Here is a 15,428-nt window from a genome sequence, read left to right on the forward strand (position 1 = left end):
TGGTGACCTGTTGGTAAATGAGTCTTCTTTCAGGGACCGCTGACCTTCAGGGATGTGGCCATACATTTCTCTCAGGCGGAGTGGGAATGCCTGGACCCAGCTCAACGGAAATTGTACCTGGATGTGATGTTGGAGAACTACAGCAATCTGGCTTCTCTGTGTGAGGATGACTTCCTTCCTGAGTTTCTACTCCATCTCCGGGATTTTGTTTCCCTTATTATTTTAACACGATAGGCCTGGTGCATGAAATTCTTGCAGTGGTAGGTCCCTAGGTCTGGCCTCCCCCCCTCCTGGGCTCCTCCTCCTTTTGCTCCCTCAGCACCTTGCTGCCTTTGCTGGTCACCTACCGTATTCCGCGACGCCCCTTGGTGGTCAGCGCAGGTCCTAATGAGTGACTGAGTTCCCACTCTCCCAGTTGAACTCAGGAGCGGACAATTTGCCTATTAGCCTTTCTATATATAGATAGATGTCTAGGGACTTTCTGCTTTCTATGGTAGATTCTTGCTCTCGAGGAACAAATTGGGCTCTAGCTTGTTTGGCTCAGTGGATAGAGCACTGGCCTGCACACTGAAAGGTCTCGGGTTCATTTCTGGTCAAGGGCCAAAGCCAGGGTTGTGGGTATACAGGAGGCAACTAATCAATGACTCTCTTTTTTTTTTCTTTTGACTTTTAATAAATCTTTATTGTTCAGATTATTACAGTTGTTCCTCTTTTTTCCCCCCATAGCTCCCCTCCACCCAGTTCCCACCAACCCTCTGCCCTTACCGCACCCCCCCCACTGTTCTCATCCATAGGTGTATGATTTTTGTCCAGTCTCTTCCCGCACCCCCCACGCCCTTTTTCTCCTGAGGATTGTCAGTCCACTCCCTTTCTATGCCCCTGATTCTTTATATTCACCAATTTATTCTGTTCATCAGATTTTTTATTCACTTGATTTTTAGATTCACTTGTTGATAGATAGGTATTTGTTGTTCATAATTTTTATCTTCTCCTCCTCCTCCTCCTTCTTCTTCCTTCTTCTTTCTTCTTCTTTCTTCCTTCTTCCTTCTTCTCCCTTCTTCTTCCTTCTTCTTCCTTCTTCACCTTTTAGCATTTCATATAATACTGGTTTGGTGTTGATGAACTCCTTTAGCTTTTTCTTATCTGTGAAGCTCTTTATCCACCCTTCAATTCTGAATGATAACTTTGCTGGATAGAGTAATCTTGGTTGTAGGTTCTTGCTATTCATCACTTTGAATATTTCTTGCCACTCCCTTCTGGCCTGCATAGTTTCTGTTGAGAAGTCAGCTGACAGTCGTATGGGTACTCCCTTGTAGGTAACTAACTGCTTTTCTCTTGCTGCTTTGAATATTTTCTCTTTGTGTTTTGCTTTGGCATTTCAATTATGATGTGTCTTGGTGTGGCCCTGTTTGGATTCCTTTTGTTTGGGGTTCTGTGTGCTTCCTGGACTTGTAAGTCTATTTCTTTCACCAGGTGGGGGAAGTTTTCTGTCATTATTTCTTCAAATAGGTTTTCAATATCTTGCTCTCTCTCTTCTTCTGGCACCCCCATAATTCGGATGTTGGTATGCTTGAAGTTGTCCCAGAGGCTCCTTACACTATCTTCATATTTTTGGATTCTTTTTTCTTTTTTTTTTTCCAGCTGGGGTTTTTTTGCTTCTTTGTATTTCAAATCTTTGACTTGATTCTTGCAATCCTCGAGTCTGCTGTTGGATCTCTGTATATTATTCTTTATTTCAGTCAGTGTATGCTTAATTTCTAGTTGGTCCTTTTTCATATCCTCGAGGGTCTCACTAAATTTATCGGTGGCTTCTAGAAAATTCTTGAAAAATGTTATAACTGTGGTTTTGAACTCTTTATCCTCCATTTCTTCCATTTGTGACCTGTTTCTTTGTCTCTGTATTTTGGCTGCTTCCCTGTGTTGATAGAGTGGCTTTGTGTGCTAGGTGCCCTATAGGGTCCAGTGGCTCAGCCTCCCCATTTACCTGAGGTGGACACTCTTGGTGCACCCCTTTGTGGGCTGTGTGCACAATCTTGTTGTAGTTAAGCCTTGATTGTTGTTGGTATCACTGGGAGGAATTGATCTCAAGGCCAATTGGCTGTGAGGATCAGCTGTGTCTATGATGGGAGAACTTCTGTGATGGAGACACCCTTATGAGGCAAGACTTGCTTCAGTGGGGCTTTGGTGGTCAATGAGTCTGCCCGCTGACTGTGTCCCTTATGGATCTGAGGAGTTGTAATCTGGATGTTCCTACTCTGACCCCTGGGTACACTGGCTCTTGGATCTCCAAGGAGGTGATAATTTAGCTTCTGCCTGAGGCCACCCAGCAGGAGCTAAGGAGAGATCTGCAGATTCCTCTTCTATGTTCGTGTTTTGGAGGTGCTCATATGAGGCTCAGCTGTGAAGCAATGCAAGCTGCTGTGGGGCCTTGGGCCTTCTTTTGGATGTTCTGGGTCTCTCTGACTCAGCTACAGTTTGTTAGGTAATTTTCGATTTCAAAGGACCAGGCCATTCATATGCAAAAGCCACTATGCACAGCTTGGTGGGGCGGGTCTTAGTGCAGAGCAAACAGCAATGGCTTTCTGTCAGCCCTGCCCTAAGAGGCCCCTGGGTCTCAGTGTCCCTCGGTAATCCCTGCAAGCACCTCTGAGAGAAAGCCGCCCTCGAGTTGCCCCTGCTGCCAGACAGTCCAGTTTCTCTCCATATGAGTCTGGGTCCCTAGAGTCTCGCCCGGATCTGGAGTTCAGAGCAGTTGGGAGCTTGTGTCTGCCTCCTGATTGAGAAAGACTGCCGTGTATTCAGTTGCCAGTCCTTTCCTCGTGCGCGTGCCTCTGTACCTCTGCTGTTACTTCCACAGCTCCTCTGAGTCTCAGTGTGCTTTTCTCTTTCCTTCTAGTTGTAGAATTTCCACTTAGCCAGCCTTCCTGTGGTTCTGGATGATGTCCGTTTTGTCTTTTAGTTATAGTTTTGAAGTGGCTGTGCGAGGCAGGAAGTTCAGGTGTTTACCTATGCCGCCATCTTGGTTTCTCCAATCAATGATTCTCTTGCATCATTAATGTTTCTATCCCTCCTTGCTTCTCCCTTCCTCTTGAAAAGCAATAAACATATATATGTATTTTAAAAAAGGAATATATTGGGGGTTCTTTGGTGTAGACAAGAAAGGCTTTGTGATGTATGTGAATTAGGAACTCAGTGTTTGTACACTTTACTTGTTGTCTACAGTAATTAGGGTACTATCAAAAAATAGTATTTTAGAAAATAATTTTCTGGAATATTTTAGATTCTATCTTGTCTTCTGGCCAGAGAACAACCTGGATTGGAAGTGAGAAAGCCTCTATGAAAATTCACACTTTATTTTCTTTTATTTTTGTATTTTTTTAAGATTTTCTTGATTTCAGAGAGGAAGGGAGAGTTAGAGAGAGATAGAAACTTCAGCTGGGCATTAATTGATTTATTTGTATGTGCCCTAACTAGAGAGGAAACCTACGACTATCGTATATCGGTACAATCCTCTAAGCAACTGGGCTACCTGTACAGGCAGATTGGATTCTTCCATGTAGTTCTATATATTTAGGTTTCTATCATCTCTTTTCATGGCTTGATGTATTATTTCTTTATAGTAGTGAATAAGACTTCATTGTATGTACTTCAGTGTATTTGTCCATTCACTTGTTGACAGACCTCTTCATTGCTTCTAGTTTTTGTAAATTATGAACAGCCCCATGTAGGCTTTTGTGTAGATTAAAGTCTTAATTCTTTGGTTTAATAGTGAGGAGCCCAGTTATTGGATCCTATGGCAAGTTTATGTTTAGTTTCATAAAAACCCCCAGACCATCTTCCCAAGGGGCTGTAGCATTGGCATTTTCAGCAGCAGTGATTGGGAGTTCCAATTGCTTCACATCACCATGACATATGGTGGGGTCCGTGTTCTGGATTCTGACCCTTTCAATGCTGGTTGAGTGTTGCTTGTCTGCTACTTTTCATTGTTATAATGTGCATTTCCTTAGTGACATAAGACGTGCTGGATCTTGTCACACTGATCTTCTATGTGTATGTATTTTGTAGTGCTGTGTGTTAAGGTGTTTGGCCCTTTTCAGTCATGTTGGTTATTTTGTCAATGTTGAGTTTGAAGACATCTTTCTCTGTTACATAATTGTCCTATACATGCTGACTTTTTTTAATGAACATATATATTAATTTTATATATTAATATATATTAATTTTTATTAATATATTAATGTATATATTTATTTCAGAGAGAAAGGGAGAGGGAGAGAGAGAAACGTCAATGATCAAAGCGAGTCATTGATTGGCTGCCTCCTGCACACCCCCTACTTGAGATTGAGTCCGCAACCCGGGCACGTGCCCTGACAAGGATTTGAACCGTGTCCTACTGATTCTTAGGTCAATGCTCAACTGCTGAGTCATGCCAGTCAGGGTATGTGCACTTTTACAAATATATTTTCTTAGCCCGTGCAATTTACACGTAGACATCTGAGTATCTCAACGCGATTTGTATATGTGAGACTATCTTTTACTTCTTTTATGGTAGAAGCACCCTTGTAGAAGTTTATTTACCTCATGCCTGAGAAGTTGTAAGTAGGCTCTTTATTCTACAGTGCTTCTTTTTTGTAGTTGTTAATCCTCACATGAGAACATTTTTTCCATTGCTTTTCAGAGAGAATGGAAGGAAGGGAAGAATGAGGGGGAAGAGAGAGGGAAACATCGATGTCAGAGAGACACATCGACTGGCTCCCTCTTTCTCGCACTTCAACCCAGGTGGGGTGGGAATTTGCAACCAGGTCTGTGCCTTTTAGGGGGATTTGAACCCGTTACCCTTAAGTAAGTGCACAGGATGATGCCCTAACCCTGAGCCACACTGGCCAGGGCCTATCGTGTTCCTTTATTTACTTCTGTCTTAATATGTAGATGATGCTTTTGGATAATACCAGTTTTGAAAATTTTTTTTAAATCAAGAAGCATGATACCTTTAAACTTACACTGTGTCTCCTATGTTTATTTTGGTTCCCTGGTGTCTTGTGTCATTTCATATCAGTTTCAGGATGAGGTTTGTTAATTTTGTGAAAAGTGTCATTGGGACATGGATAATAACTGCTTTGAATGTTTGTGTCAACCTTGGGTACCTGTGACAGCTTATACAGGTCATTGCATGTATAGTTCATTTATTGAGTTCTTCTTCAATTACACCCAGCACTACTTTATACTCTATTTTTATTTATTTATTTATTTTTATTTTTAAAAAATATATATTTTACTTATTTTTTACTGAGAGGAAGGGAGAGGGATAGATAGCTAGAAACATCGATGAGAGAGAAACATCGACCAGCTGTCTCCTGCACACCCCCTACTGGGGATGTGCCTGCAACCAAGGTACATGCCCTTGACCGGAATCGAACCTGGGACCCTTCAGTCCGCAGACCGATGCTCTATCCACTGAGCCAAACCGGTTTCGGCAAATTTTTATATTTCTATATATTTTTTCACATACAAGGAATCTTCATATGTTCATATTTATCGCCAGAAGTGTATTTCTGAAGGATTATTTATAGTGCAGGTCTAATGATGAGAGAGTTTTGGAGCTGGAAAAGTTTTTACTCTCCATTGTTGATCATCTGTTTTGTCAGTATTTTTGTTGGATGGTTTTTGTTCATTTATCAGTTCCCTGTTTTATTTCATGCCCTTTTCTTGCCCCCAATAGTATTCTACTTAGAAATCCCCTAATGATCTTAGAATAGCTGTCTTTTCCATGAGAAGTTATATTTTTATATGCTTTTAGGATAGTATTCTAGTACTTACGATATTTTCATTGTTTTTTATCTGTTCTCATGTTTATATTAATATTACTTAGAATTCAGTTAGCTGCTTGTGTTTGTATGTCTCTTTCTCCAATTGTCAGGATGTTACATGATTAATTTTTTATATAAGCTACCTACTCCTTTTCACATTCCTGTCTTTATGGGTCCTCTTGGAGGTCGGTTTGTTAGTGTCTTAGGAAATCTTTAAATTCTCTTCATATTCCCACATGTTTGTTGGCTTTTCTTCATCAAGATTTTAATGAATTAACATTTTAATGATTTATGTACAAATTATTTCATCATTTAATTATTATTTTTTAAATTGTCCTTATTGATTTCAGAGATATAGGGAGTGGGAGAGGGAGATAGAAACATCAGTGAAGAGAATCATCGATTGGCTGCCTCCTGCATGATCGGTGATTGAGCCTTCACCCCAGGCCTGTGCCCTGACATGGAACCAAACCGTGACCTCATGGTTCATAGATTGACACTCAACCACTGAGCCACCACTTCCAGGCAAATTCTTTGATGTTTTAAGTTGAAAGTGTCTTTCATTAATGATTCTACTGTATTTGTTAATTCTGGTATTATGTTTTGCAATATCCCCTTTCAGTGGTGTTTATAAAATACTCTCTCATTGTATTTTTATTTTGGATATATAATGTTTTGGTGATATTATATAGTTGTATTTTCCCCCCCTTTTTGGCTTTAAGGTACTTATTTGCCTTTTTTTTAGATAATTAATATACTTCCATTAATATAGTGTCAGTTTGATTACATTTTTTCTGTTTTCCTGATGGTACACTTTTTCTGTTTCTTTGGATGACTTCATATCTGTTGCTGAGATTCTGGAATTGTAAACAAGCAGGATTTTGAACATGCTTTCTATAGGAGGAAATAAATAATAACCATATGTGGCACAAATTCTACTTTCGGTCAACACTGTTTTCAGGATCTGTATTCTTGGTTCGGTTGTGTTTTTAATTTCCCAGTTGGAAATGTTCTCTGTTTCTTTCTCAGACCCACGGTATCTTTTCAGGCTTGACATATATCTTCATTACCACAGTCTGTGGTGTTCGAACTAGTTGTCATTGTTTCTTTGTAGCAGCCACTACAGGGCACTCACCTGTACTGCAATTCTGTTCACACTCTTGAGTCATGCACAAGAGATACATGTTCTTCAAGAGCCCGCAAAACAGGGAGATCATTGATCATACACTTTCTTCATTTCTCATTTCTCTCTCTCTCTCTCTCTCCAGTGAATAAACTGGGAATGTTTTTATAATATTGCCATTGGGTGCCAGGGGGTTTAAGCAGGTATCATTGGAAAATATAAGCAACTCTTTGATGTGAGTTTTTTTCATTGTACCTATCTTGAGCTTTGTTTAAAATCATCACTTGCCGAAACCGGTTTGGCTCAGTGGATAGAGCGTCAGCCTGCAGACTGAAAGGTCCCAGGTTCGATTCCGGTCAAGGGCATGTACCTTGGTTGTGGGCACATCCCCAGTAGGGGGTGTGCAGGAGGCAGCTGATCGATGTTTATAACTCTCTATCTCCCTTCCTCTCTGTAAAAAAAGTCAATGAAATATAAAAGAAAGAAAGAAAGAAAGAAAGAAAATAAATAAAATAAAATCATCACTTGCTCTTAGAATAATTCAAAATGTCATTTGGTCAATACTTGCTGGTAAGTTCAAAGTGCACTCACCTGATTGTAAAAACTGAATATTTGTTTTCTTTCAGCTATGTCATCTGAGGATTTCCAGGCCTTTATAAAACCCGGAATACAAGATTTATTCTCTGAAATAATACTGGTAAGATATAAAAGGTGTTGCTTTGATAATGCTCACTTAATGAAAGCCTTTGAATTGGAGGAAGAGTGTGCTGAGAAGAGAAAAAATTAATATAAACAGAACAAATCTGGAACAGTTTTCATAATAAAATTCTTGTTACCTAAAGAAGTCAGGTGTATTATGCATTTGGGAAACCTCCCAATTTAAAGTCAGTTACATTGGCAGATCAGTGTGTTTCTGCACTTGAAGGTCAAAAACAACTTTTTACTGTTATGCATTCTTGGACAGAGAATCTGGAAAAACTAAGAAGTCACATAATCTCTAGAATAAATAATATTTGAATTGTTTAAAATCTAGGGTCAGATTAAACTTTCAGTCATTTCTAAAATGTATAGATTTATAATGTATCCATATAATTAAAATGTGCTGAATTTTGCAACTTTTTAATAATATTTTTTATTAAAAATATATTTATTGACTTCAGAAAGTAAGGGAGAGAAAGAGGAGAAGAAAACATCAATGATGAGAGAGAATCCTTCAGTGGCTGCCTTCTCTATACCTCCCACTGGGGACCGATTCCACAGGCAAGCCGTATCCCCTTATTGGGACTGGAATATGATCTTGTTCATATGATGAAGCTCAACCAGTGAGGCATGCTGGCTGGGCAGTTAGGCACTCTTTTAAACAAGGATTCATTATTCTTCCTCTGACAATTAATGTTTTGTATTTATTTTTTGTCTATAATTTTAATAAATTGGGAAAGCTTTTCCTATACAACTGTCTACGTTTAATGAGTATCACAGAATGGTTCTTATGGAACAAGTATACATTTTTCATGAAATTATAACTGTCAGTAAAGGCCTTTCTATCTCCCATTATCACCAGAGTACATATAATGGAGATAGCAGTTATCAATGGAATGAACATTGGAACAATTCTAAGCAAGAGTCATGTCTTAATCATCGGACAACTGAACTTGCAGAGGACCATTATAAAAGTGGAAAAGTCTTTGACCAAATGTCCAATCACAATATACGTCAGGTTTTTCCTATTGTGGAGAAGACACACAATGGAAGTAAATGTATCCAGTCTTTTCAGCAGTCTTCAAATTACCCTGAACAAGAAAATATTCATGCTGGGGATGAGGCTTACAAATGGAATCAGTGTGGGAGAGGCTTCAGTCAAATATTCAATCTAAATAAACGCAAAAAAGTACATAGTGGAGAAAAACCTTATACATGTAAAGATTCTGGTAAAACATCTATTTGGCCTTTAGGTTGTACTGTAAATCAGACAATTGGTACTGGAGACAAGCCTTACAAATGTAAATCATGTGGCAAAACTTTTAAATATCATTCATCTCTTCTTATACATAAGGGAAGATTTCACACTATTGCAAAATTTTACAAACTCAGGGAAAATGGAAAAGACTTTAGTCAGTTCTCAAGACATACTCAAAATCGTACAAATCATATGGATGAAAATTCTTATAAATGTTCAGAATGTGGCAAAACCTTTAGTCGGCCCTCAAACCTTATTCTTCATCAGGGAATTCACACTGGAGAGAAACCTTATAAATATAGAGAATGTGGCAAATCCTTTAACAGCCATTCAGTTCTTATTAATCATCACAGTGTTCATACTGAAGGTAAGTCTTATAAATGTAGAGAATGTGGTAAAGCATTCCTCCACGCCTCAAACATGTTTCGACATCGGAAAGTTCATACTGGAGAGAAGCCTTATAAATGTACAAAATGTGGCAAAGCGTTCAGTGCGTCCACAAACCTTAATCGACATCAGAGAGTTCATACTGGAGAGAAGCCTTATAAATGTACAGAATGTGGGAAAGCATTCAGTGAGTCCGCAAATCTTAATCGACATCAGAGAGTTCATACTGGAGAGAAGCCATATCAATGTAGAGAATGTGACAAAGCCTTTAGCCGGCCCGCAACCCTTACTATTCATCACAGAATTCACACTGGAGAGAAACCTTACAAATGTAGAGAATGTGGCAAATCCTTTACCAGCCATGCAGGACTTACTAAACATCAAGGTGTTCATACTGAAGATAAACCTTATAAATGTAGAGAATGTGGTAAAGCATTCCTCCATGCCTCGAACATGATTCGACATCAGAAAGTTCATACTGGAGAGAAACCATACAAATGTAGAGAATGTGGCAAAGCCTTTAGCGATTCCTCCTCCCTTAATAAACATCACAGAGTTCATACTGGAGAGAAGCCTTATAAATGTAGTGTATGTGGCAAAGCCTTTAGCGATTCCTCCTCCTTTAATAAACATCACAGAGTTCATACTGGAGAGAAGCCTTATAAATATAGAGAATGTGGCAAATCCTTTAGGCAGTCCGAATCCCTTAGTTATCATCAGAAAGTTCATACTGGAGAGAAGGCTTATAAATGTAGAGAATGTCACAAAGTCTTTAGCCAGTCCTTCTCCCTTAATCGTCATCAGAGAGTTCATACTGGAGAGAAGCCTTATAAATGTAGAGAATGTGGCAAAGCCTTTAGATGTTCGTATTCCCTTAATATACATCAGAGAGTTCATAGTGGAGAGAAGCCTTATAAATGTAGAGAATGTGGTAAAGCCTTCAGTGATTCCTCAAAACTTACTCGCCATCATAAAATTCATACTGGAGATAAGGCTTATAAATGTAGAGAATGTGGCAAAGCCTTTATCCGGTCCTCACACCTTACTTATCATGAAAGAGTTCATACTGGAGAGAAGCCTTATAAATGTAGAGAATGTGGCAAAGCCTTCAATGAGTCCGAAAGACTTAATATACATCAGAGAGTTCACACTGGAGAGAAGCCTTATAAATGTAGAGAATGTGGCAAAGCCTTTACATGTTCCTCCTCCCTTAATTTACATCAGAGAGTCCATACTGGAGAAAAGCCTTATAAATGTAGAGAATGTGGCAAAGTCTTTAGATGGTCCTCACAACTTACTAAGCATAAGAAAGTTCATCCTGGAGTGAAGTCACATGAATGAAGAGAATGTTGGCCACATCCATTGGCAGCTCCTCCAACCTTACTGTACATCAGAGGGCTCATACGGGAGAGGAGCCTTATAAATGTAAAAATGTAGCAAAGCCTTTAATCAATGTTCCTGCCTTATTGTACAGCAGAGTTCATACTTGAGAGAAGTATTACAGATCTGAGAAGTGTCAAAAGTCCTTGACCTGCAGTGACAAGTTACTCAACATCACAGAATTCTGACTGTGAACAAGCCTTATGAATATGAAAAATGTAGTGAAGGCTTTAAAAGCCATTCATGTATTACTGTACATGAGAGACTTCATACTGAAGGGGAAACCTTTCAAATGTAGAGCATGTGCAAGATCCTATACTGTTGGATGTCCCCATTTTCTTCACTATCAGAGAAGTGTAAACAAGGAGCCGAGAACGCCGGTGAACCTTGAGCCCTGGCAAGGGCCATAGCTATGCACCAATTGTTTAGTGGAGACAATGGTAGCTCAAGCCATTTCCTGACCAAATAGTCTCAGAGTAAATCTTTACTAATACTTACTGACCTTTAAGATAATCTGTCTGCTACCGGAATTGCCTGACTGACCAAGGGCTATATGTGTATCCAAAATTGAATAAAATGTTGGCAAGGCCTGGGCACCAGTGGAAGCCCTTCCCCTGGTGTTGGACTTTCCGCCTGGCTCCCAGTATTTCCAAATTATTATTTGTTGTCTCTGTCATTTGCGTGCAGCCCTTTTCCAGATCGTGAACACTGAACCACGCGGGACGTTGCTCAGACATCTGGCTCCTCGACTAGGGACATCTGGAGAAGAAGAATTGCCTATTGCAAAAAACGAAGTTCACCAGATAGGTGGGGGAAATTCACCAGATAGGTGGGTAAAAAGAATTCATCCAAAAGGTGGGGAAATTCGCTGCATGCAAAGCCCACGGCCAGCTGCAGAAGTCGCATTCTGTAAGCAGGGTGGGAATGTGTTTTTTTAAGCTAGGGTAATGGAGGAGAATTTGGTTAAAAAGTAAGAAGCTTTATTGTAGACTTTTGGCTTGCATGCTTAAAGATAAAGGAATTCAAGTGTTAGAAGGTATTCTCTTACAGTTTTTGCATGTTATTATGGAACATAATCCCTGGTTTCCTGAAGGAGGTGCATTAGATGTTGAATGTTGGGAAAGAGTTGGTCAAAACTTGAAAAAAACTCAGCAGCAGGGGAAAAACTTGCCTCCAAATTGTTTCTCCTTGTGGAACAAGGTATTGCATTTGCGAGAGCCTGTTAGAGAGGCTAAGGAGGATGAACCTCCTCACCTTGCACCTTCTGCTCCTAAAGAGGAGCAAAAAGAAAAATTGGAGAAATGGCCTTTATGGCCCCCTCCACCTCCATGTCCTAATCCTGAAATGTTTAATTTGCCACTAATGGAATCACCTGTGCAAAGAGCTATCTGAGATGGATTAAAGGAGAAATTATGACTAACATTTCTGAAGCATACTTAGCTCCTTATGAGTGGTATTCTTTGACTCATGCAACTCTGGATGGAGGAGATTATTTACTATGGGAAGGAGGATTTTTGGAGAAATGTCGGGAGCAAGCCCACCCAAATCATGGGCTGAATGCTCAAATAACTTATGAAATGCTGGCTAGGCAGAGGGACCCCCACCAGTGCACTAATCCATGCACCAGGAATCTAGTAATATAAGAACTAAATGTTCTGGCGCAGCTTGTGTTGCTTAGTGAATGAGCATTGACCTATGAACCAGGAGGTCAGGTTAGATTCCTGGTCAGGGCACATGCCCGGGTTTTTCTTCAATTTTCAATATGGGGCATGCAGGAGTTAGTGGAACATTGATTCTCTCTCATCGTTGATGTTTCTCTCTCTCTCTCTCTCTCTCTCTCTCTCTCTCTCTCTAACTCTCTGAAATCAACAAAATATTCTAAAAATAAAAGTAGTTCCTGAGGTTGAGGTGCTCAGTAATAAAAACCTAATGCATGTGACTTGGCCTTGGGACTGGCTAGTGGATAGAGGCTGGAAGGAGACTATTAGTGGACGCTGCAAGCGAAGGAACTAGAATGGAACTCTGGAAGGGAGGGGAAATCGTGGTGGTTTTTTTGAAAATCATGTTTTGATCTAGTGAAAAGTTGACAAATCTTTTGCCAATAGCACATGAAGCAGAAAAACCACCTGAGCAACCCATAGACTCATAAGAAATATCGAATATTGCTGCATTAAGAGAATCCCTTTTGGGTGGTTTTACATAACAGATAATGAACTTGAGATGCTTTTAAGAACTGAATTGTGTCCCCTCCAAATGGATATTTTGAAGGCTTAATACCCAATATGTCTCTATTTGGACATAAGGGGTTTACAGAGGTCATTAACTTTTCATGAGGTCACAAGAGCGGGGTTCTAATCTGATAGAAGTGGGGTCCTTATAAAAGAAGATAGGGGGAAAAAAGAAGATAGAATCACCTGTCTATACATATTCTTGAAGTTTTATTTGGATAATATAAAGAAAGAATACTTCAATGTCTGCTTCTTAGCTAAGTCAGAAGTGTTTATTTTTGATATGTTTCATTTTGGAACAGGTATTACATGAAATAATAAGTGTGTAGTGAATAAACAGTATTTAAGGAAATTTAATTCAAGTGTTGGACACAACATTTGTTTTAGTAATGCAGTTTATCACAATGTTCTTTAAAAGGTTTCTTTTTAAGCAATGCTATTGTCCTAAATGATCACATATCTTAGTCACCCAAGGCTCATATCCCAGGTGGTGTCCCTCTGAAAGTCTCTGGAACTCAGCCATGTTGAGACTTGGTCTCCCTGGGGATTGAGGAAGGGAGCAGGAAAGGCTGCTGGTGTGAGTATGAAATTGCCCATCTACCCAGGGAGAGTTGTGGTTTCACCTTTTGGTTCTTCTCACACAGACCAGTGCAACTCTGTTTAATAAAAGTGCTTACATGAATTCCAATTGCAGTCATGTACCAGGGTCCAAACCCGTCCCGACCTCCTGCCCCTCACTGAGATCCCAGTTCCCGAAGACTTGCTTCAGCCTCACTACCAACATCTGCCTGCTTGGCCGGGGGCAGGGGGTGGTGGGGGGCAAATTAGCTCCTGACATAACCCTTTTCTTTTTTTATTTTATTTTATTTTTTAAATTCCTTTATTGATTAAGGTGTCACAAATTTGTCCTCATCCCCCCATTCCCATCCCACACCCCTCCCCACGGATGCCCCAACCCCCTGTTGAACTTAACCATTGGTTAGGCTCATAGGCATGCACACAAGACCTTTGGTTGATCTCTCCCCCCTCCCCCCACCCTCCCCTATCCTCCCTCTGAGGCCCGATAGTCCGATCGATGCCTCCTTGTTTCTGGTTCTGTTCTTGTTCATCAGTCTGTGTTGTTCATCCTTTCCCCTAGATGAGCGAGATCATGTGTCACTAGAGATATACTTATAAAAACTGAATGTGAGACGAGCAATAATGGTTATGCTGACAGGCAAATGAATCAGTCTGTAGTGAGTTTCTTTCTGGACCAACAGTTCTCTTGAGACCCAATATCAATGTCCACCAGTTCCTTATGTGTACATGTCGGCACTGACCCCTCAGCTCTGGATGGTGGACAAATGGTGGTAATGCAGGTCCGACTCCCTCTGGTTTGGTCTCGGCCGGACCCAGGGGCACGGCTTCACCCGGACTCAGGGGCACTGACATAACCCTTTTCAACTGTAGTTTCCAACACACGTGGAAATCTTTCTGAGTGCTTTCATAATACATTTGATTCTAAATGTGTGAGTCACTGACTTCCAAACTTCACCATTGGGAAGGGAAACGATTGTTGACCAGCAGACATCACTGCCAGAGGGTGTTTCATTCCAGTTTAAATTTTAAGGAGGAAATAAACAGGAATGTCTAAAAGTCATAGATCACTGTTAACACATCATTTCTGGAGGTTGCATTTGCCCCTGTGGATTGTATCCTCTGGCACAGAGAAGGCTCCTATTTGATGCAGGTGAAGTTTCATCAGGGTCTCTGTCAGGGCATTCCCCTCCGTTCCATTGGTGTGTGGATCTGTGTCAATCCGGAATCATACCACTTGCTTCCTGTTGCTTTGTGAATTGTTTCACAGTGTAAAAAAGTGAATCTTGCCCTAACCGGTTTGACTCAGTTGGTAGAGCATTGGCAGGTGGACTGAAGGTTCCCAGGTTCCATTCCAAGCAAGGGCATGTACCTTGGTTGTGGGCTCTATCCCCAGTAGGGGATGTGCAGGAAGCAGCTGATCAATGTTTCTCTCTCTTTTTTAAAAACTTCTTTATTGATTAAGGTATCACATATTTATCCTCATCCCTCCACTCCCATCCCAAACCCCTCCCCACGCATGCCCCCACCCCCCTGTTGTCCGTGACAACGTTGTTTCTCATCATTGATGTTTCTAACTCTCTATCCCTCTCCCTTCCTCTCTGTAAAAAATCAATAAAAAAAAATATATATATATGTATGTATGTATATATATAAATTTTTAAAAAGTGAATCTTCCAGCTTTCCTATATTTGAAGTGTTTTCTGTCTCCTGAATCTCTTTTGCTTAAATTACAGCCAAAACTGTCTTGGAATTTCCATAGGTAATCTATTTATTGTGTAAACACTTGGAATATTAAGGAATGTCTCAGTTTATTTGTATCTGTTTTCCTTAGCATTGTGTCATTTTCAGTGTGTAAATACGGTCATTTTCACTGTATTTGTAGAATTGATTGTCTTTATGTGTTTATCTGCATATTATATGTGGTGTCTTTTCTGGCTTCTGATGGCAATACTAAGGGGTGACATTTT

At 40.2% G+C, this 15,428-nt stretch overlaps 1 protein-coding gene across 5 annotated transcripts in view; it reads left to right on the forward strand.

Moving 5' to 3' along the window:
* The window catches only part of LOC307092389 (uncharacterized protein), a 114,859-nt gene extending 103,529 nt beyond the window's left edge, over nucleotides 1-11,330 (forward strand). For 4 of the 5 annotated variants that reach the window (XM_079759688.1, XM_079759685.1, XM_079759686.1 and 1 more), the window contains 3 exons: nucleotides 34-160; nucleotides 7,557-7,627; nucleotides 8,492-11,330. In XM_079759688.1, coding sequence (XP_079615814.1) covers nucleotides 34-160; nucleotides 7,557-7,627; nucleotides 8,492-10,615 — 2,322 coding nt within the window. In that variant the 3' untranslated portion in view covers nucleotides 10,616-11,330. The other variant, XM_079759689.1, reaches the window with a different exon arrangement.
* The last annotated feature ends 4,098 nt before the right edge of the window (nucleotides 11,331-15,428 follow it).

Source organism: Cnephaeus nilssonii (assembly GCF_951640355.1).
Source record: "Cnephaeus nilssonii genome assembly, chromosome: 20".
NCBI lineage: Eukaryota > Metazoa > Chordata > Mammalia > Chiroptera > Vespertilionidae > Cnephaeus > Cnephaeus nilssonii.